Genomic DNA, 24,013 nt, shown 5'->3' with positions numbered 1-24,013 from the left:
AATAAATAATGATGCTATTGGATTATAACCCAAAGAATAAAGTAAATATACAAGAATCCATATGAATTTCAAATATATATATCTAGATAACTCCTCTCCAGGAAGTAGAACTTAATTCCTCTCTCCTGGACATAGTGACTTACTTCTAAAGAATTGAGTAGGAAAAGGGAAAAACAGTAAATTTACAATGGAGAAAACTGTTCCCTGTCTTGCTGTGTCTCTCTCTGTGAAATAAATAAATAAAATCTTAAAAAAAAAAAAAAAAGGTATGCGTTGAAGGTGACAGCTACAAGAAGGATCTTAGGTCCAAGTTTTTATGTTTAGGAAGCTGTCTATGATTTAGAAACCATGTCTTGGACTGCCAATGAGTGAGATAGAAACTTGCTGTATTTTAATTATGTATATTTGATTTTGAACACTTAAAGTTTTTATAAGTATTGAAAGATGATTTAAACAACTGGGGGAGAATGTTGAGATTAATTGTAAGAACATAGAAAGTTGAACCAACAAAAAATCCAGACCATTGTTTACTGTAGAGAGAACAAGGATTAAAAAAAAAGAACAAGGATTGTAAAGGAAAAGTAATCAGCGTATTTTACTACTTAGATATGCAGAGCATAGGGGCACCTGGGTGGCTCATTTGTTAAGCATCTGCCTTCAGCTCAGGTCATGAACTCAGGTCCTGGGATAGGGATGGAGCCTGGCATGGGCTCCCTGCTCAGCGGGGAGTCTGCTTCTCCCTCTCCCTCAGCACCCCCCCACCCCCCACCCCCGCTCTTGTGGGCGCTCGAGCACTCTCTCAAGTAAATAAATAAAATATTTTTTTTTAAAAAGGTATGCAGAACATGTACATCTTTATAAATCATGTAAACACTGAATATTGATCTAACTTAAAAAACTCTATTGGGAGGATGAAAACACTGGGAAGTATATTTGTGATGGTGGAAGGTGAAAACTGGCTAAATTTCATTTCCCAAACTTAAAGTCAATTGACAAGGCCAATACTGACAAATTGAGAAGCAAATGCATGTTATTTAGAAATATGAAATTAAAGATGGGAGGGAGGGGCAGAAAGGGCAAGGGAGAAAGAAGGAAGAAATCTGTTCATAGCAGCATGGATAAAAATGAGTAAGATTGAATCCTTGCCCTCTGGGAGTGTACGGTCTAAGTGTAATGAAGATACACAGGTAAGTTTGTTGTGTCTAAGTGGGAACGTGCACAAGATGCCTCAGCAGCATACAGAGAAGGCACTTCAGGTGCCGAGAGTGGGGACAGGGGAAGAGATCAGAAGAGATGTTCCATCAGAAATGAGGACAGGACTGAGTCTTGGAGAATGAGTATGTGGTATCCAAGTGAGAAGAAGGGAGAAGGCATTCCAGGCAGATGAAACAACATGGAGCCAAGAAATCATCAGAATGTATGAGAGGAATTCAGACTCTTCAGTATTACTGGAGAGTACAATTCAAGGAGTGGAGACATGGGGGATAAAGCTGTGGATGCAGTTAGGAAGCAAACTCTAGAGAGCTTTCTTTGACAGTCTGGGGGGTTTGCACTTGTGTTGGGAGAGAAGAGGAAGGGATTTAAGCAAGGAAATGTTGCAATCTCTATAGGTAATTCTATACAAAATGTGTGAATAGATTTCCAGAGAAGATAGTGGTGAACAGCAGAATTCTAAAACATGACTCCACAATGACTTTTTCCCTTGTATAATCCTCTCTCCTTTGAGTGTGAGGGGAACCTATAAATTTAATGAGATATCACTCTAGTAACTGTGCTATGTTATATGGCATAGCTGACCTTAAATTAGGGAGATTATCAGGGCAGGCCTAACCCAATCACACAAACATTTTAAAGGCAGAGAGTTTTTCTCAAGCTAGTGGCAGAAAGGGAAGTCAGAGTCAAAGCACAAGAAGGATTCATGTGTTACTGCTGGATTGAAGACAAGGGGGCTATACAAAGAATACAGGCAGCGTCTAGAAGCTGAGAGTGACCCCTAGTGGTTAGCCAGCCAGGGAATGGAGACTTCAAGGAACCAAATTCTGCCAACAACCTGAATGAGCTTAGTCTCCAGAAAGGAATGCAGTCCTGCCCACACCCAGATTTCAGCCTGGGCAGAGAATCCAGCATGACATTCTGTACTAGACTTCTAACCTATAGAACTATGACTAATAAATGGGTGTTATTTCAAGCTACTAAGCTTACAGTAATTTATTACACAACAATAAGAAGCTAAAATAATGGGTGATGGTAGGATCCCAAGTTAAGAAACCTTTAAAATATTCCAAACTTGAGGCAAGAGAGCTTTATCAAAGGCAGTATAGTGAAGAGGAAGGGTAAAAAACCAGGGACTTTAAGGAGATAGAATTATGTAAACTTCGAAGATCAGATGCTAATGGTTAATGGGAAGGAGGAGCCCAGAATGACAACCCATTTCTAGATTAGCTCACTAGATTAATGATGGTGCCATTAACTTAGAAAAGGATAGCAAGAAGAGAAACAGTTCTGGGACCACAAGGAAATGCTGAATTTAATTTAGTGGGGATGTCTAGTAAACAGTTGGGTACAGAATTAGAAACTTGGGGAAGAGATCCATGTATAGATATAGATAAGGATAAAGAGGAAGGAAACCTGATACTTACTTAACACTTACCATATACCAAGCACTGTGCTAAATGTGCTAGAGATTATGAGGCATTTGATCCTCAAAGCAATCTAAAAAAGTAGGAACTATTATTAAACTTATAATGTAGATGAGGTAAAATAAGCTCAGAGTGATTAAGTAATTTGTCCAAGATAACACACATTGTAAGTGGAGGAATTTGAATTCAAGTTTGATTAATTTGACTCCAGAACTCGTTCTTTTTTTTTTAAGATTTTATTTATTAATTTGAGAGAGAGAACGAGCTGGGGGAAGAGCAGAGAGAGTGGGAGAGGGAGAGAGAGAATCTCTCAAGCAGACTGCACTGAGCACAGAGCCCGATGTGGGGCTCAATCTCACAACCCTGAGATCAAGACGAGCCGAAACCAAGAGTCAGGTGCTCAACCAACTGAGTCACCCAGGTACCCCCCAGAGTTCATTCTTTTAATATTTCTCTATTTTTCTATAGATATGAAATACACCAAAAGATGGATAGTATAAAGTTATGACATAATTCTATACCAATCACAGAACAATGAAAAAAAAGTATTGGGAATGGTAATGGCTCTGCCCCTGAATACTCCTCTTTTATAATTGAGCATGAGCTCTAGGATAACTAGGAACACAAATGAAGCTACTCCCTCTCTGCACAGAAGACCCAAAGTTTTTAATGTGAACTGATGCTTGGAGAACATTGAGTACCAAGGGAACCAATGTTAACTTACTGGCAAAGGATGTAAACATAAGCTCAGTAATTTCTTCCCTTGGGAGCCTGATCAAACTGTGATGCTAAATGAGCCTTGTTTCAAGATTCTGAACAAGTTGCTGAGATCCACAGAGAATAAGATAAATTCACAATATTAGCCGGCTGATGATTTGGAGACATAAAGTTGATGCATTTGCCTTGCCCTGAAGACATTTTATGCAAATCCACAAACAGAAGGGATATTGGCTTCTCCATATTCAGAGTGGTTGTCTCCTTCAGGACAGTGAAAGGAAAAGAACACTTAGGAGTCTGGCCCTAGTGAGGTCTCCAGGCAAAAGAAAGTTGGGCAACTGAGTCCTTGTGTTCTGATGTTTTCATTCCCGCGGCTACAGCAGCGGAGAGTTGTAGGGAGGCCATTTGTCCTTCCTAAAAAATTCATTGTGATTTTGAGGTAAGATTGGATAAAGGGAATGGGCAGGAGAAGTTCACGACAACAGGGGAATTCAAATTTCTCCAGTTACTACATGTGTGATCTTGGAAAAGTTACTTAATCTCTCTGAGCCTTTTTACCTCTTAGCACTTTCACTAAGCTGGGTACTGAGTTTCTGAAAGGTAAAAGGGAGAGAGAGTGGGTTGAGCAGTGGGTATCACAGTGACTTTACTGTCTTGGAGCTTTGGGTATTTTCATAGGAAGTGGTCCCAAGTACAACTATTGGCTCCTCTTTTCTCTATCTGTATGACCTTGACCAGCCTATTCATCTCTTCAAGATAATTGCTTCATCTCTCACATGTAATCGTCACTTTTGGTGTCCATGCTAAAAAATTTCATCCTGGATTGTGTCAGCCCAGGGAAGGTGAGGAGTTACAGTTGAGATCTGAAAACATGGAAGAAAAGGACAAGCAAGAGTAGGAAGTTAAAGATGAAGAGTCCTTGCCCTGGCTCTTCTTTCAGGGCTCTGTCCCAACAGCCACACTCGAGCCCCCACAGAACAAGGCCTTACTCTAGAAGCAAAGGGTCTGAGTCCCTTCCTGATGTGACACTTCTCTCATTTCCTCACAGATCACAGCCCTGCAGATAGTGACTATGGAAAATGACTCTTCAGTGATGGAGTTCATCCTGGTAGGACTTACAGATCAATCTCAGCTCCAGTTACCCCTTTTCTTTCTCTTCTTACTGAACTGTGTGGTCACTGTGGTAGGGAATTTGAGCTTAATTAATCTAATTTGTCTGAATTCTCATTTGCACACTCCCATGTACTTTTTCATCTTCAACTTATCCTTCATAGATCTCTGCCACTCTTTGGTAATTACGCCTAAAATGCTGATGAACTTTGTGTCAGAAAAAAATATCATCTCCTTTACAGAATGCATGACTCAGCTGTTTTTTTTCTGTTTCTTTGTCCATTCTGAGAGCTATGTGTTGACAGCCATGGCCTATGATCGCTATGTGGCCATCTGTAAACCCCTGCTGTACACAGTCACCTTGTCCCCTCAGGTCTGTTCTCTGCTGATGTGTGGTTCTTATGTGATGGCATTTGCTGGTGCCATGGTCCACACAGGGGACATGGTCAGATTGTCCTTTTGTGATTCCAACATCATCAGCCATTACATGTGTGACATCTTCCCCCTCCTCCAGCTCTCCTGCAGCAGCACCTATGCCAGTGAGCTGGTGACTTCCGTTATTGTGGGCACAATTGCCATAATATCCAGCTTCATTATTTTCATTTCTTATGCTTTGATCCTGTCCAGTGTCCTCCACGTCTCATCAGCTCAGGGTTGGTCCAAAGCCTTCAGCACCTGTGGCTCCCACATAGTAACTGTTGGCCTATTCTATGGATCTGGGTTGTTCACACATCTCAAGACCTCTCCTGCTGGTTCTATGGGCCAGGGGAAGTTCTTCTCAGTATTTTACACCAATGTAGTACCCATGTTGAACCCTCTCATCTATAGTCTAAGGAACAAGGATGTCAAGTGTGCTCTGGAAAAAACCCTGAAGAGAATTGCACATTAAGCAGAACCAATGTTGCTGGGTTGTTGGGGTGTGTATATGGTATGTGTGTGTGTGTGTGTGTGTGCGCATGTCCCCATAATTTTCTTCAGAGCAAGGTTTTTGCTTTAAATACTTATTTCTCTGTAAGCCTGTCAATTAGGCATGCAGACCTTATTAAATCTCATGATTATTCTCAGCCCCATACTGAACTGAGCTTTATTCCTAACAGCATGCTCCAGAGACTCAGCCCAATTCCTACTTCTTTTTTTTTATTTAAATTCAAATAGCCAACATATAGTACATCATTAGTTTTTGATATAGTGTTCAACAATTCATTAGTTGCGTATAACACCCAGTGCTCATCACATCACGTGCCCTCCTTAATGTCCATCACCCAGTTACCCCATCCCCCACCCACCTCCCTTTCCACAACCCTCAGTTTGTTTCCTAGAGTCAAGAATGTCTCATGGTTTGTCTCCCTCTCTGATTTCTGGGCTCTTTTCATAATTTGGTTATTGTTGATAATGCTGCTATAAACATCAGGGTGCATGAGCCCCTTGGAATCAGTATTTTTGTATCTTTTGGGTAAATACCTAGTAGTGCAATTGCTGGGTAATAGGAAAGTTCTATTTTCAACTTTCTGAGGAACCTCCGTACTGTTTTCCAGAGTGGCTGCAACAGTTTGAATTCCCACCAACAGTGTAAGAGGGTTCCCCTTCCTCTGCATCCTCGCCAACATCTCATGTTTCCTGTGTTGTTCATTTTAGCCATTCTGACTAGTGTAAGGTGATATCTCATTGTAGTTTTGATTTAATACTGTTCCTTTTCAATGGAGGGAAATTTTTTGTATTACCCAGTCTTTCTCAGATATCATCAGGATTACAGTTATAATCAGCAAAAGAAAACCACCAGATGATTGATTTCATTTTGAAAGAAATGATAATGGATGTTTGCCCTATGGAGTTTGTGGTGGGATTTACCCTGACTCCCAGAGTCTCTTCATAATCATCGAAGAGGAAGAATAAAACTCTTAGCTAAGATCACCAAGAATACCTTCCTGGAAGAAAATTTTGATCTTCTAGCCTCTGTTTCTGAAACTTTCTTTCCTAAGTAGGGTAGACAAAGTTGGAGGTCAAGACAAAATCTCAGTAATGTGAAGCTTGCATAGTTGGTTGAAAGAACACAGATTTTGAGAAAATTTTCAGGATCTATGGCTAAACATAGATATTTGAGACTTGACACCAAAGGCACAATCCATAAAGGAAAAACTTATAAATTTATAAATTTAACCTCACCAAAATTAAATGTTTTAGTTCTGTCAAAGACCCTATTAAGAGGATAAAAACAGAAGCTACAGAAGAGGAAAATATTTGCAAGCATATATGTGACAGAGAACTAGTATCAAGAATATATAAAGAACTCTCAAAACTCAACAGTTAAAGAAAATAAAAAAAGAAAGTTAAAAAAAAAGGCGTGAACAAATATTTTACTAAAGAGGGCATGCGGGTGGCAAATAAACACATGAAAAAGTATTCAATCTCATTAAAGGGAAACACAATTAAAACCACAATGAAATAACACTACAAATCTCTCAGAATGGCTAAAATGAAAAAATAGTGACAACACCAAATGCTGGCAATGATATAGGAAAACTGAATCACTCATAAATTGCTGGTGGGAATATAAAATGTTATAATCACTCTAGGAAAGTTTGTTATTGTTTTCAGTTATCCAGCAGTTGCACTCTTGAGCATGTATCTCAGAGCAAGGAAAATTTATGAAAATAAATTGAAATGAAAAAAAACTATACACAAATGTTCTTAACAGCTGTATTTGTAATAGCCCAAAATTGGACACAACCCAGGTATCCTCCAATAGGGAAACAATTAAACTGTGTCTGTCTGTCCACATCATGGAATACTATTCATCAGTAAAGAAGGAATGAACTGGGGCACCTGGGTGGCTCAGTCAGTTAAGCATCTGCCTTAGGTTCAAGTCGTGATCTCAGAGACCTGGGATCTGGACACTGTGTCCAGCTCCCTGCTCAGTGGAGAGCCTGCTTCTTCCTCTCCCTCTGCCCCTCCACCCCCCGCTCATGCTCATTCTCGCTCGCTCTCAAATAAATAAATAAAATCTTAAAAAAAAAAAAAAAAAAAGAAGGCATGAACTATAGATACATGCAACAACCTAGATGAATTTCAAGGAAATTATACTGAGTGAAAAGCCAGTCTCAAAATGTTATGGACTGTATTATTCCATTTATATAATATTAATTAAATGAAAGACTTTTAATGATAGAGAGCAGATTAGTGGTTGTCAGGGTTTAAAGATGGGAATGAAGTTTAAGGAGGGAGATGGATGTGATTATAAAAGAAGAACATGAGAGGTCTTTGTGGTGAAACTGTTCTGTATCTTGACTGTGGTGGGTGAATGCACAAGCCTATACATGTGATGAAATTGTATAGAACTAAACACACATACACGAATGAGTAAAGTTCAAACTGGGAAAATCTGAATAAAACCAATGGATTATGTCACTGTCAATATCCTGGTTGTGATATTATACTGTGGTCTTGAAATGTTATCATTGGGTGAAGCTGAATAAAAGATACATGGGATCTCTCTGCATTGTTTTTATAACTTCATGTGAATCTACAATTAAAATTAGAAGTTTCATTTTTTAAAAGATAAAGAATATAGGCTTTTATCTCTGAAACAGAGAAGTTAAAACATTTAAAGTAATTTTTAAAATTATATTCTCCTTAAAACTGAAATCTTAAGATATCATTCGTTTAGGTTGATTTTATTATATATCTTTAATTTGAGATGAACATTTTCAGTGCTATCAATGTTTTACATATTAGAACAGCTTTCTTAAACTTTGATGTATCCTTACTATATATGGTTATGGGGCATCCTATGTTCATTCTGTTCCTATCTGAATGAATTTCCCCCACCAATAGAGCCACCCAACATAACAATTAATGGTGAGATAACCTTGTTTTGTGTCCATATTTATTTGTTGGGATGGATACTCCATGAGAACTGGGACCATATCTGCCGAGTTCAGTGCTGCATCCCCAGTGCTAAATGCAGGGCCCAGTACATCATAGATGCTCATTTAAATGTTGCTTACAGTGATATGTGAAAAAGAAAAAAAGCAATGGAAGTGGCCACCATCCAGAGCAGCAGATGTGTGTGGGAAGTGGGAAATGAGGGATGAAGGAAGTAGAATTCTGTGTCAGGAGCTGGTAATGGAGCCTCAGAGAATGTGTCTGTACTCCCATGGACTGTTCTCTGAGCTCTGGTGAGGGGCAACAGACAAATGTGACAGAAACTCAGGGGCCCAAGTGTCTTGTTTTCCTCAGAGAAGAACAAAAAGAGCAATATATCCTCTGGGGGAGAGGGAGGTGGCAGGAGAGAATAGTGTGCTGCCAGTGGGAAGTCTGGTTCCTGAGCACAGCAAGATCCTTCTGGAGACTCCCAGAAATTCTTGAGGAAATTTCACAAGAGTTGAATTCCTACATTAGTTAGTGGAAGTACAAGCAGTTGAAAATTATGTATTTTAATGTATCATTAATAGTTTTTTAAGTCTTAGAATTAGAGGTCTTCTAGTGCAACCATCCCTATCCATGGTGAAATAGATTTGAAGACATTTCTGGTAATCATTCAGCTTCTTCTCAGATATTTCTAGCTGTGGTCACTTGAAGGAAGAACCATCTCCAGCACTTCGGATTATACGTATCAGGGATCTGATAAAAATATTTTTCCCGGACTCTGTTAAATGGGCATCAATCACCTGGAAAGCCCACAAATTTTTTTAAATGTTACAAATGAGTGAAACAAAAATTGCTTTTAATCCACAAAATACTAAGTTCATGTGGGGAACAGGATTATAATGAAAAAGTGCACAACCCTCTTCTTACCCTTTAGAAATTACTTTGAGGAGGGACAAATCTTCCAGTCACATTGTTATTAGAGGACCAGTACATGCAGTATTTTGAAATACCTACATTTGTTTAACAAAAAGTTGTGTAAATTTTAATCATGATAGTTATAAAATTCTTATGTGATTTTTAAATACAAAAATAAGTAAATAAAAAAGAAAGAAAAGCCCAGATCAATACAAGAGTGGAGACATAATTCACAAGAGAAATTTTAAACACTAAACCAGGCAGTTCAGCCAAACAGCCACCAGGTTGTGCTGGTGACTCAGTGATGTTGTTTAAACAAGAAAAAAAAAAGAATTTTGCTTAAAATTTATATTTTACATTTTTTTTTAGGCCCCTAAATGTATAGTCATGAATTTTACATAACTTCATGTATAAAATGTTTTATTATGTTCAATTAGCCAGCATATAATACATCATTAGTTTTTGATGTACTGTTCAATGATTCATTCGTTGCATGTAACACCCAGTGCTCATCACAACACGTGCCCTCCTTAATACCCATCACCCAGTTGCCCCATCCCCCAGCCCCCTCCCTTCTGTAACCTTCGGTTTGTTTCCCAGAGTCCAGAGTCTCTCATGGCTTGTCTCCCTCTCTGATTTCTTACCTGTATAAAATTTTTAACTCATTATTAAAACACATAAACTTTTTTAAATTTTATTTTATTATGTTATGTTAATCACCATACATTACATCATTAGTTTTTGATGTAGTGTTCCATGATTCATTGTGTATAACACCCAGTGCTCCATTCAATACGTGCCCTCCTTAATACTTATCACCGAGTTGACCCATCCCCCGACCCCCCTCCCCTCTAAAACCCTCCGTTTGTTTCTCAGAGTCCATAGTCTCTCATGGTTCATCTCCCCCTCTGATTTCCCCACCTTCATTTTTCCCTTCCTACTGTCTTCTTTTTTTTTTTTTAACATACAATGTATTATTTGTTTCAGAGGTACAGGTCTGTATACATAAACTTTTTAAAAAGATGTTCTTTAGGGAAAAATTTAAACAGGTTGAATATATTCAATTTGCAAAACTTACTGGGCACTTACTGTGTTGTGTGATGAGGAAAGAATGGATAAGACATGGCAATCACACTATAAATAATACACACAAATATAAACATAATATTCCAATAGAATGTTAGCTCCAAGTATTTTTGTCTTTATTTTGTTTATTGCTCTATCCCCAATACCTAGAATATAATGGGAGTACAAAAACTAGTTGTTGAATAAATGAAAGAGTTGATGAATTAACAGTTATATAATAGATGTTTGTAGAAAATGCTATGGATAAAAATTAGTGTTATTCTCTAGTTTTAAATGCTTACCAATATAACATATGATCCAAATTTATTCCTAAAAAACAGTGTTTTAACCATCTTAAAACCACTTGATGAAAATTTAAATTTTACAAATCCTGAGGACACACCTTGAAGAAATAGCCTTGTTTGCTATTCCCTGGGATAAATGGTGTCAAGAAGATAAATTCTATCTTTTGTGTAATCACACCAGAATATTTTATATCACTAGATTGCATTGCAAAATTATTTGTACTCATTTTACTTCCAATATACAAAATTATATGACAATAAATTTTTTTAACCAAATACAATGTCCCTGAAGATTCTGACATATTCCCAGAATGAGGTTGATCTGTCCCCCTATCTTGTGAGAGTTGTTGAAAACAAGCCAAGGTTAAATGTTCCATTGTAGCTGCTTTCTTCATCTGGTTCTGGACACAAATTTTTTAAGGGTATATGCAAGTGACCATTTTGGAATCTAAACCAATGCAGACTATATCTCACTTATAGGATACCACTGCTGTGTCTACCCTCTTTTCCATGTTAATTTGCAGTCATTTCTCCAGATTGTCACTTTCTCTTCTCTCTTATTTCTGTATTTCATATTCCAATTTTTTCCATTCCTTCCTAGAAAGCAATGTGTATTAGTGCAAAAAAAAAAAAAACAGTGGAGTTAGAGCCAGATAAAGTGGGGTTTAAAAATAGGATCTGCCAAAAATCATGATTATCTTCTTGGATGCAGAAAAAGCATTTGACAAAATACAACATCCATTTAAGATTAAAACTTTCAGTAGGTATAGAGGGAATGTATCTCAACATAATAAAGGGCATAAATGACAAACCCACAGCTAACACCATACTCAATGGTAAAAAGCTGAAAGCTTTTCCTCTAAGATCAGGGAGAAGACAAGGATACCCACACTTCCACTTTTATTCAACATAGAATTTGAAGTCCTAGCCAGATCAATCAGGCAAGAAAAAGAAATAAAAGGCATTCAAATTGGAAAGGAAGAAGTAAAACTGTCACTATTTGCAGATGACATAATACTATATATGGGGGTGCCTGGGTGGCTCAGTCAGTTAAATGTTCAACTCTTGATTTCAGCTCAAGTCATGATATCAGGGTCATGAGATCGAGCCCTGCCTTGGGCTCCACACTGAGCACGGAGCCTGCTTAAGATTCTCTCCCTCTCTCTCTGCCCTTCACTCCCTGCTCGCACATGCTCTCTCTCTAAAAAGAATTAAAAAAAATTTTTTTTAAATACTATATATGGAAAACCCTAAACACTCCACCAAAAAACCATAAGAATTAGTAAATGAATTCGGTAAATGTGTAGGATACATAATCAATATACAGAAATTGGTTGTGTTTCCATATACTAATAAGAAACTATCAGAAAGAGAAATTAAGAAAACAATGCCATTTACAATGGCATCAAAAAGAATAAAAGACCTAGAAGTAAATTCAACCAGGAGGTAAAAGACCTGTACACGGAAAACTAGAAGACACTGATGAAAGAAATTGAAGAAGGCACAAATAAATAGAAAGATATTCCATGCTTATGGATCGGAATTAATATAGTTAAAATGTTCATTTTACTACCAAAACTATCTAAAGAGTTAATGCATTCCCTGTTGAAATTCAAATGGCATTTTTCACAGAACCAGAACAAAGAATTCTAAAATTTGTATGTAACCACAAAAGATCCCAAATAGCCAAAGCAATCTTGAGAAAGATGAATATGCCAGAGGCATCATGCTCTGTGAATTTAAATGATGTTATAAAGTTATAGTAATTGAAACAGTATGGTATTAGATTAAAAGGAGACACAGATCAGTGGAACAGAATAGAGAGCCCAGAAATAAGCCCACACATATATGCTCAACTACTTTACAACAAACAAGCCAATAACATACAATGGGGAAAAGACAGTCTTTTCAACAAATGGTGTTAGGGAAACTGGACAGCAACATGAAAAAGAATTTAGCTGGACCACTGTCTTATATCACACACAAAAATTAATTCAAAATGTGTGAAAGGCTTGAAACCATAAACTCCTAGAAGAAAACATAGGCAATAAATTCCTTGACATCAGTCTTGGTGATGATTTTTTGGGGTTGACTTTAAAAGCAAAGGCAACGAAAGCAAAAATGAGTAAGTGGGACTACATCAACTTAAAAGCTTCTGCACGTCAAAGGAAATGGTCAACAAAATGAAAGTGCAGCCTACTGAACAGGAGAAAATATTTGCAAATTATATATCTGATAAAGGGTCAATATCCAAAATATATAGAGAACTCATACAATTCAGTAACAACAACAACAACAAAATCAGACTGAAAAGGGGGCAGAGGATCTGATGAACATTTTCCAAAGAAGATATACAGAAGGCCAACAGGTAAATGTAAAGATGTTCAACATCACTAATATTGAGGGAAATACACGTTGGAACCATGGTGAGATTATCACCTCACACCTTTTAGAATGGCTGTTATCAAAAACAACAGCTAACAATTGCTGGCAAGGATGTGGAGAAAAGGGAACCCTCATGCACTGCTGGTGCAACTATAAATTGGTGCAACTGTTGTGGAAAACAGTATGAAGGTTCCTCAAAAAATTAAAAATAAAACTACCATATGATCCAGCAATTTCACTTCCAGGTATTTATCCAAAGAAAACAAAAACACTTACTTGAAAATATATATGCACCCCAATGTTCTTTGCAGCATTATTTACAATAGCCAAGACATGGAAACAATCTGTGTCCATCGACAGATGAATGAAGAAAATGTAGTGTATATATATGTACACAACAACAAATTTTATATATATATATATGTATATACACATATATATATAATTTGTAAAATGGAATATTTATGAAATGGAATATTATTCAGCTGTAAAGAATGAAATCTTGCCATTTATGACAACATGGATAGATCCTGAGGGCATTATGTTAAATGAAATAAGTCAGATGGAGAAAGACATATACCATATGATCCCACTTATATGTGATATCTAAAAAAAAAAAGCTCAGATACAGAGAACATATTGGTGGTTGCCAGAGGCAAGAGTGGGTGGTAGGTAAAATGGGTAAAGGGAGTCAGAAGGTACAAACTTCCATTTACAAAATAAATAAGCCATTAGGATATAATGTACAATATGATGACTATAATTAATAATACCATATTGCATATTTGAAAGTTCCTGAGAGAGTTCATCTTAAAAGTTCTCATTATAAGAAAAAAATTCTGTAACTATATATGGTGACAGATGTTAACGAGACTTATTGTGGTCATTTCACAATATATGCAAATATTGAATCATTTTGTATACCTAAAAAAAATATAATGTTGTATGTCAATTAAACCTCAAAAAAAAATAGGATCTGCCATATTCTGGTGACCTTCAACAGATTCTTTAACTCTGAAATAGTTTATTCCTCTGTAAAAGATGTTAGTCAAGAGAATACACATTATTTCTACCTTCTAAGAGGCTGAAGACAAATGGGAGTTGCATGGAAAGGTATTCAATTCACTCCTAGGAAGTTCCTCTGCCACATCTTTCTATTTTCAAAGAGGAATAAAAGATCTTTATATTTGCTAGGGAGCTATATTTGCATAGTCAAGAAAACAAAGAAATTTCATGCTGCAGACAGCCCTTTGGTCCTTAGCTAGGGACAATATGCTGTGTTTTTTGGTCTTACAATTATGGGACCCAGAATTTTTGTCCAAAACTTGGATAGCTAGAAAATAAAAGGAGTGTAAATAAAAATGAACAAGACAGCAAAAATGTTACATTTTACCTAATATGGCATGAGTTACTAAGGGCCAGGAAAGAAATTTGAGAAATATAATGTCTCTGTGAATTTTATCCAGAGGGCAGGCAGTTTGATGAGCATCATACATTGCTAGAAATAAAAATAATGAAATAGAGCCAATAGGGTTTTAGTTCTAGCTTGAGAGAGAGAAAGAGATCCAAACTTCAAATTGGCTCCATCAAGTCCTATTTTATAAGATGAATTTAATCAAGATTGTATGATAAATTTTAACAAATATCCATTGTGGAGATGATCATATGATTTTCTTCTCACTCTATTAATAAATAAATTATATTAGATTTCCTGATGTTGAACCACCCATGCAGCCATGGACTAAATCCTACCTAGATGAGTTAATGATGAGTCACTGTTTTTTTCTGCTGCTGAAATATCTAAAATTTTATTTAGGATTTTTTTTTTATGTTCCTTAAATCACTTTAGTATATGTACTGCTGAAGCAAGCACTGTTCCTTAAATCACTTTAATCACTTTTTTTTTTATTTTGTTCAGTTAGCCAACATATAGTTCATCATTAGTTTTTGATGTAGTGTTCAACGATTCATTAGTTGTGTATAACACACAGTGCTCATCACAACACGTGCCCTCCTTAATACCCATCAGCTGGTTACCCCATCCCCCCACCCTCCTCCCTTCTGTAACCATCAGTTTGTTTCCTGGAGTCCAGAGTCTCTCATGGTTTGTCTCTCTCTCTGATTATGTCCCATTAAGTTTTCCCTCTCTTCCCCTATAGTACTCCACGCTATTCCTTATGTTCCACATATGAGTAAAACCATATGATAATTGTCTCTTTCTGATTGACTTATTTCACTTAGCATAATCCCCTCTGGTTCCATCCATGTCGATGCAAATGGTAGGTATTCATCCTTTCTGATGGCTGAGTAATATTCCATTCTATATATGGACCACATCTTCTTTATCCATTCATCTGTTGAAGGGCATCTCGGCTCCTTCCACAGTTTGGCTATTGTGGACATTGCTGCTATGAACATTGGGGTGCAAATGCCCCTTCTTTTCACTACATCTGAATCTTTGGGGTAAATACCTAGTAGTGCAATTGCTGGGTCATAGGGTAGTTATATTTTTAACTTCTTGAGGAACCTCCATACTGTTTTCCAGAGTGGCTGTACCAGCTTGCATGCCCACCAACAGTGTAAGAGGGTTCCCCTTTCTCCACATCCTCACCATTTGTTGTTTCCTGTCTTGTTAATTTTAGCCATTCTAACTGGTGTAAGGTGGTATCTCATTGTGCTTTTGATTTGTATTTCCCTGATGGCTAGTGATGTTGAACATTTTTTCATGTGTCTGTTGGCCATTTGTATGTCTTCTTTGGAAAAGTGTCTGTTCATGTCTTCTGCCCATTTTTTGACTGGATTATTTGTTTTTTGGTTGTTGAGTTTGATAAGTTCTTTATAGATCTTTTTTTTTTTTAAAAGATTTTATTTATTTGACAGAGAGAGACACAGCGAGAGAGCGAACACAAGCAGGGGGAGTGGGAGAGAGAGAAGCAGGCTTCCTGCCGAGCAGGGAGCCCAATGTGGGGCTCGATCCCAGGACCCTGGGATCATGACCTGAGCCGAAGGCAGACGCTTAATGACTGAGCCACCCAGGCACCCCAGTTCTTTATAGATCTTGAATACCAGCACTTTATCTGTAATGTCATTTGCAAATATCTTCTCCCATTCCGTGGGCTGCCTCTTAGTTTTGTTGACTGTTTCCTTTGCTGTGCAGAAGCTTTTTATCTTGATGAAGTCCCAAAAGTTCATTTTTGCTTTTGTTTCCCTTGCCTTTAGAGACGTGTCTTGAAAGAGGTTGCTGTGGCCAATGTCAAAGAGGTTATTGCCTGTGTTCTCCTCTAGGATTTTGATGGATTCCTGTCTCACATTGAGGTCTTTCATTCATTTTGAGTTTATCTTTGTGTATGGTGTAAGAGAATGGTCCAGTTTCATTCTTCTGCCTGTGGCTGTCCAATTTTGCCAGCACCATTTATTGAAGAGACTGTCTTTTTTCCATTAGATATTCTTTCCTGATTTGTTGAAGATTAGTTGACCATAGAGTTGAAGACCATCTCTGGGCTCTCTATTCCGTTCCATTGATCTATGTGTCTGTTTTTGTGCCAATACCATGCTGTCTTGATGATCACAGCTTTGTAACATAGCTTGAAGTCAGTCATGGTGATGCCCCCAGTTTTGGTTTTCTTTTTCAACATTCCCCTGGTGATTCAGGATCTTTTCTAATTCCATACAAATTTTAAGATTATTTATTCCAGCTCTGTGAAAAATGTCAACAGTATTTTGATAGGGATTGCATTGAAAGTGTATATTGCTCTGGGCAGCATAGACATTTTAACAATGTTTATTCTTCCAATCCATGAGCATGGAATGTTTCTCCATCTCTTCGTGTCTTCCTCAATTTCTTTCATAAGTGTTCTGTAGTTTCTAGAGTTATTTAGGATTTTTTTATTGATTTTCATAAGTAAAATTGGTCTGTAGTTTCCTATTTTGTATGCAGTCTTGCCAGATTTTGGCATCAATGTTATGCTCATCTCATAAAAATAATTTTGGAAACTTTCTTCTTTTTCTAGGCTTTGGATCAGTTTAAATAGTATAGGAACTATTTGTTCTTAGGCTAAATTCTTCAGTGAAACCATTTGGGTCTGGGAATTTTTGTAACTCTGACAACTTTCTATATTTGTCCTATGGAATTGGACTGTATATTTTCTATATGTTTCAGCATGTTTTATTAAATTATGTTTTCCTCAGAAATGGTCTATTTCATCCAGGCTTCTGAATTCATTTGAATAGAGCTGAAACAAAGTAGTTTATTTGGGAGTTTTTTATTTCCTCTATTTCTACTTCCCCCTTCTTTCTTAATTTTTGTATTTGTTCTCCCTCCCTCCCTTTTTTTCTGAATCAAGATAGATAGAAGTTGATCTATTTTATCAGTTTTGCAAAGAACCCACTATTGAATTTATGTATTCCTTCTGCTATTGTGTTTTCCAATTCAATCATTTCAGATTTTAACTTTACTAATTCCTACCCTCTATTTTTATTTAATTTATTATGCTTATATTCCTGACATATTAAATGCTTAATTCATTTATTTTCATTGTTCTGTTTATTGATACAGTATTTAAGGTTATGAGCTATTTTTCTGCTTTAGCTGTACACATCCCATAAGTTGTAAAATGTTCCTTTTCATATTCTTCTTCTAAAGTTTGCAATTTTTTTAAAGATTTTATTTATTTATTTATTTATTTATTTATTTATTTATTTATTTGAGTGAGAGATAATGAGAGGGAGAGGGAGAGAGAATCTGAAGCCGACTCCACACTGAGCACAGAGCCCAACGTGGGGCTCGATCCTACAACCACAAGATCATGACCTGAGCCAAAACCAAGAGTCGGGCACTTAACCAAATGAACCACCAGGCACTCCTGGATCGTTTGCAATTTTGTGTGTTTTCTTTCACCTACAGGTAGCTTTAAATAGAGTTTGTAATAGCCAGGTAAAGAGGACTTTGTGTTCCAGTTATATATTTAAGTTTTAGTTTTATTGCACAGTGATCAGAAAATATTATCTGTACTATTTCCAATATATGAAATTTATTGATTTGCTTTTATGACCTAATATCTGTTCAGTTTATGTGACTGTCTTGTCCTTTTCACAATAAGTTGTATTTCTAATTTCTAGGACACAGAACTGCACACACACACACACGTACATATACACATACATACTAAATTTACTTATATCATGGAAATGACATATATCAATTAGATTTATCTAACTGATTATCTTATTTAGACATAGGATTTTCTATCTTTTCTCTTTCTCTTTTTCTATAAACTTGTTTTGTCGTAAACTGAGAAAGGCAATTTAAAGTTTCCTTCCACCAATATATTTTTTTCTTACAGTTCCTGATGTTTTACTATTTGGTTCATGGAAAGTCACAACTCTTACACAAACATTGTTAATTGTACTTTATAACATTATAAAGTATTCCTACTTAGCATTCCTGGCCTGATTTCCATTCTAATTGATATCTATATTATTTATTTGTTTATTCATTTGCATTCACTTGGCCACCATTTTATTTTTAACCTTTTTGAATCACTTGGTTTATATGCAACATGGAGTAGTATTTTGCTTATTGATTCAGCCCGAGTCTTTTTCTATTAATAGAGAGGTTAGGGCATTTACATTTATTTATATAATATATATTTGCCTTAAATCTGTCATAATATGTTATGGCTTCATATTTTATATTTATATTATTTTAGTCATTCACTAGATGGTTTGCTTTCCTTCCTCTTTATGTGTGTGAAATTCTGATGCGTGCTTTTATAATTACAGCTTTATATAAAACTCTTTACTGTATCCCTACAATGATTAATGATACAATGAACACATTTCCACTTCCTGTCCCCTCTCCTTCTTTTCTGCCATCCAGTTTTAGTCAATAATAAATTATTTTGTAGTCTTTACTTAACACTCTTAAATATACTTTTTCATTTTGTTTGTCAGCTTGTAGATACTCTTGTCTTACCTCCAAGGAGATATCAAATTGTTCTAATTAGGCAAATGTTCTAATTTAAGATTCTCAATTTCAGAAAGCTGTATCAATTAATACCACTTCAGTTTATTTATCAATTACGGCACGTGGTTGTGCATGTTAAGGGAAACACGAGGCAGTTTCAAGTCCTAATGATCCCATAAAGTGAAATCTTGAACTCTTTACCTGTAGCTTAGTAAGAATTTAGTGAATATCTGTTGAACTCATAAATGGTTGGGCAAATTTTATAAGATAAGCAAATCTTCTCACTGCTCTGTGATATTATGGATTCTTTAGCCTAATTTTTCTTGTCAAATGTCCCTATTAGCTTTCAGTGAGTCCCTCTATCCATGGCCCTATTTGGGTTGCATTTTGTATATTCTTAGGAACTTTGTTCTTGGTATGATTTTGAAGGGTAGCAGAATATGCCACTCCAAAATATAACACTCTTGGCATAAGGATTATTTTGAGCTGAAGGCAATTTTAAGAAAAAGTAGATACAAGAAAAACTCTCTGCCTTTCCTCTATTTACCTAAAAGCAAGACATAAATTTGTAAAGGTGTTTCCCCTTCTCTCCCTACCAGGAAGGACAGAAGTTAATCACTGGAGACAACTCTCGACACTTCTCAGCACAGAGACCTCACCTGCAGAATTACATAACAAACCTTACTAACTAGTCCTTACCATCCATTAGTTTTCCCCCATAATTTTCCACAATTTGCCACCCCTAGAGCTCAAGCCCTGTTCTTTTGTCTTGCCACTTACCTACAAATTTATTATTCTTTTTCTTAAGATACTATTTAAGCCCAAGTTCTAACCACCCATCACTGAGAACTCCTGTATGAATGTAGGATGCACATGTTAATACACACACTTCTGTTTTTCTTTTTAGTCTGTTTTTTTGTCTCTCTAATTTTTAGGGCCCGAGTCAAGGAATCTAAGATGGATAGAGGGGATTTTGTTCCTCCCCTACAGTTTCCAGTAACCCACTACAGATCAAGGGGGAGCATCTCGAAGCATACAAAAATGAGAGCTTTGGTTCCCAGGAGTCCTTTATGCAAAGATAACCATCATGTGGGAGATTTAGCAATAGTAATCACTCATTCTTCCTTCCCTCTGAGATCTAACTAGTGAGGAAGTTCAAGGAGCCAAAAGAGGATCAAAATACTGCAACCTTTATTAATAGCAAAGTTAATTGGGGAAATATGTCAGGACTCAAACCTCCCTCCCAGAACTTGGACTCTAACTTCACCCAATAAGATATAGGAGGAGGACTTGGAAATGAAATAGCACAGCTCTGGCTTGTCCTTGTCAAGATTTTGCCTTAATTCAGGGGCGCCTGGGTGGCTCAGTTGGTTAAGCGACTGCCTTCGGCTCAGGTCATGATCCTGGAGTCCCGGGATCGAGTCCCGCATCGGGCTCCCTGCTCGGCAGGGAGTCTGCTTCTCCCTCTGACCCTCCCCCCTCTCATGTGCTCTCTCTCTCCTCTCATCCTCTCTCTCAAATAAATAAATAAAATCTTTAAAAAAAAAAAAAAAAGATTTTGCCTTAATTCAATACCAACAGGTCAGTAATGAAGAGACTGGGTCCAGTTCCATCCATGACCAACTTGTCTCTTTTCCCATCTTATCTGTCAGATTAATCGATCTTCCTCTGATAGGGTACAGCAAGTAAGAAAGCAAAAATAGGGGTGGAAAGTGCTCAGTTCTTAATTGTTCCCTCCTGGCAAATGGAACCAATTCTGTTCTTTGGTAGAGGTTGCTAATTGCCAACCAATAGCCATTTCCTCCTTCTTAATTAGTAACAAAATCCTAATGTTTTTCCAGGATGGCAATGTCCTGAAGTTAAATGCTAAGTTGCGCTGTCTCCCTTGTAAGTAGGGGGTGGCTTAATAAGATGTCAGTGGAGATCACTCATTGAATAGGTAAAGCATCCTCTGCCTTTCTTTGTCCTTGTATCTTCTTGCTGCTTGGAATGTGGACACAGAAGCTCTAATAGCCATATGGAACCCATGATGCATCCGTGAGAATGAAGTCACTACTGAGACAGAAGAGAAGAGAGAGTCTGAGTCCTTGCTGACTCACACTGCAATATCATCCTTGGACTGCCTACTATTCTAGATGCCTTTTATGTTAGAGAAAAACAAATCCTTATGAGTTTAAGCCACTGCAGTCAGACTCATGTTATTAGCAGCTGAAGCAATTTTGTAAATGACTGATTTCATTTATGGAAGTGTGAGGGAAGAGAGGTAATATGTTTTTCTATCTAATACATGGGCTGAGGGCCAGGAATGAACCATAGTCACAGATATCCTCCCATCTGCTCCACAAAATATAGAGAAACACCTGACCTATCCCTCCCAAGCTCTAACCAGAGGTACTCCTTGGACTCTCACTCCTGCTACTTGGTGTCTATCACTTATCTCTGTGCTCCCCGACCTGTTTAGACTGTAGAGAATGTGTAGATATCAAGAACAGTTTATTCTTTTTTATACTCCAAAACTATTTTGCCTCCTAATCATTATATAATTCTATTTGGACATCAACATTGATAATATTTTTATATTTCTAATTTAAAACAGATTATAGATTATAATCATAGATCAAAACCAGAGTTAGGGATTTAAGAGTCACCATAAAGTAAATAGTTCTTGGCCAGAGAGGCTGGAGAGATGCCTTAGGAAGAACCAAGAAGAGAAGTGGACCAAGGACTGGACCAAGAGGAATCCCAACTTTAACAGTGCTTCTTAAAGGGGAAAACTTCTTTTGCTGAAAATCAAAATGTCATGATGTGATCAGGTGGCAGCATTTTGGTATTGTGGCAGAGGGATTCACTTGAGGACATCTGACACAGAGTATTAAATAAGGTCTCTCAGTTACTGTAAAGCAGAAGCTCCCAAACGTGTTCCTGGTTGTTGACCACTGAGAACCAGCAGTTCCTCAACATTGACCTAAAAGGACCAAAAGATGATTTATCCTTGTTTGTGAGAAGAGTGAAGGTCTTTGGAATTTACAAAATGTCGTCTTTCCTGTAGGAGCAATAAATGTCTCTTACCTGGCTGTTGCAAGAACCAGGAAAAGTACTTCTGAGGTTTGTCATTTCAGATCTTCAAAGGGACTGCTTTCTGAAGGATCCAAGCCCATGTCTCAATAAGTCAAACTTACGTTTTCACCTCTACTGACCCCAATGCCAATATGTAATGAGTGTAAGGAAGGATATTTGGGGGATTTCATGCATTTTTTTCATAATTATTCCTTTTCATTCATATCCTTACGGTTCTGATTTATTCCTTGTTCCTACTCATTTATGCCAATGGTAATTTTTTCTTTGTCTGTATCATAGTATACTTCTGTTATCTTTCCCTATTCTTGATTCTTTCCTAATATCCCCAAGATCCCCACATACATAGACACAGACAGTCCTCTGGAGGGTAGAAGTTAGCTAAGCCCAAAGGACCGACAAGCAGTTGTTGAGTATGGCATTAACACAATTCCAATGAGTTTAATGTATGTAAGGCCTCAGAAGTACCCAAACATATGGTTTATACTCAGTAAATGTTACATATGATTATCATAATCTAGGATAATCCAAGTATCTATTGGATTTTTCCACCTTGTTTCAAGATCTCCTCTCTTTAGCATATTTGAAGAAAATAGATTTGTCTTATGTCTCCTCTTTAGTTAGTTCCATGCTGCAGTGCTTCTTTATTCTGCTCTCAGCTCCATCTCAGTATGTCTTTCTTCTGGCCAAGATGTGGAACACTTGAGCTACCTTTCTTCTCAGTATGATGCTGCTGCTTCCACATGAGTGTCAGCGGAGAAGTAAATGTGAAGAATTAATTGCTCTTTGCTGCCTTGTTTCTCATACCAACACACATTGTACAACTATCTGATTTTATGGAAGAGTGGAGAATATAAGCAAAGCAAAGTACATCAACTCAGTACTTTATATGACTCTTGCCATATCCAGAAGAAAAGTACCAAATATTCTTCACAGAGAGTCTTCTCAAAGACACCCCAAGTTCTAGCCCTTACTCAGCCCCATTATTCTGGCCACACTGAGTCTCCATCCTCCCATCTCTGCACATGGGTTGGTCTGGCCCGAGATTTACCTTCCTGCCTACACTTAGGGCAGTTTATGAGGGTGTATTCCTTGAAATCTGAACTATTAGATATAGAATAGCAGAATCTTCAACAGAGTAGTACAGAGTGGACTCTGGCACTCAAAATCTGGATCACTTCCAAGTTTCCCTGCAAGTAAAAAGTGTAATATGACTCCTCTTTCTTCCTGATTCTCTAATACTTAACTGTAATACACACACACACATACACACCTACATACACATATTCCTAGAGACAATAAAATCTAAACCTACTTTAAAGAATAAAAGAATTTTCCTAAATGCCCCATAATGTACACAGCACCTTCAGGGCAGGATAGAGGTAGCAATTGACATAATCACATAAATCCATGGAATTTCTCCTTTGTTCTTGTTTTCAGCCTTAGCATACAGAGCCCAAGAAATTGGCCCAATTACAAAACCGCCTACGCCATGGTTACATTCCAAGCCCTAAGAGTTCTGAAACTTGGAAATGAAAGATTTTAGTTTTGATTTATCTTTACATTTCAAACCATGTAAAGAACTCTTGTGCAAGGCCTTCTCTTATGTGTACATGTAGGTATATGAGATGATTTATGATCTCCCTCAAGAAGCTGGGAGACTATCTTACCTATGGCACCAAGGTATCTACATTTGGTTTTTGGTAAAGCTGTTCCCATAACTGAAGAAAACAAATTCACTCTCTTGGACCCTCTTTAGCATTACTTGCTCCCTCTCCCAGCCAGAAATGTTGCTTGGACAAACCCATTTAGCCTACCAAGGAAAGGATGGAAGGCCTGGAGCCTCATATTACTCATCTCTTGGGCATAGTATAGAGTCTAGTACACAGTGGACACTTAATAGATGTTAAATTGCATGCAGTGGACCAATTTAAGTAGTACAAAATGGTATAATCCTCAAGAAGAGTATA

The 24,013-nt window shown here is 37.2% G+C and overlaps 2 protein-coding genes across 3 annotated transcripts in view; one reads left to right on the top strand and one right to left on the bottom strand.

Annotated features, from left to right (window-relative positions):
• The window catches only part of LOC118555230 (olfactory receptor 8B3-like), a 238,155-nt gene that overhangs the window by 33,596 nt on the left and 180,546 nt on the right, over positions 1 to 24,013 (bottom strand).
• LOC118555233 (olfactory receptor 8C8-like) lies at positions 4,420 to 7,294 on the top strand. 2 transcript variants are annotated; one of them, XM_078059185.1, is made up of 2 exons: positions 4,420 to 5,344; positions 7,104 to 7,294. In XM_078059185.1, exons 1-2 carry the CDS (start codon positions 4,429 to 4,431, stop codon positions 7,124 to 7,126), a joined length of 939 nt encoding a protein of 312 aa, XP_077915311.1. In that variant the 5' UTR covers positions 4,420 to 4,428; the 3' UTR covers positions 7,127 to 7,294. The 2 variants fall into 2 exon arrangements, with proteins under 2 accessions (XP_077915311.1, XP_035979150.1); XM_036123257.2 differs by lacking the exon at positions 7,104 to 7,294 and having other exon boundaries at positions 4,420 to 5,355.

Source organism: Halichoerus grypus, chromosome 11 (assembly GCF_964656455.1).
Source record: "Halichoerus grypus chromosome 11, mHalGry1.hap1.1, whole genome shotgun sequence".
NCBI classification, from domain to species: Eukaryota; Metazoa; Chordata; class Mammalia; order Carnivora; family Phocidae; genus Halichoerus; species Halichoerus grypus.
The sequence above is the reverse complement of the archived record's forward strand: the minus strand, read 5'-3'. Positions and strand labels throughout refer to the sequence as shown.

What these genes read in the sequence shown, in the direction of transcription:
- LOC118555233 (XM_078059185.1), top strand. Translation starts at nt 4,429, where the DNA reads ATGGAAAATGACTCTTCAGTGATGGAGTTCATCCTGGTAGGACTTACA. An exon ending in GGAAAAAACCCTGAAGAGAA is followed by an intron (nt 5,345 to 7,103) that starts TTGCACATTAAG and finishes TCTCAGAGCAAG; the next exon opens with GAAAATTTATGAAAATAAAT.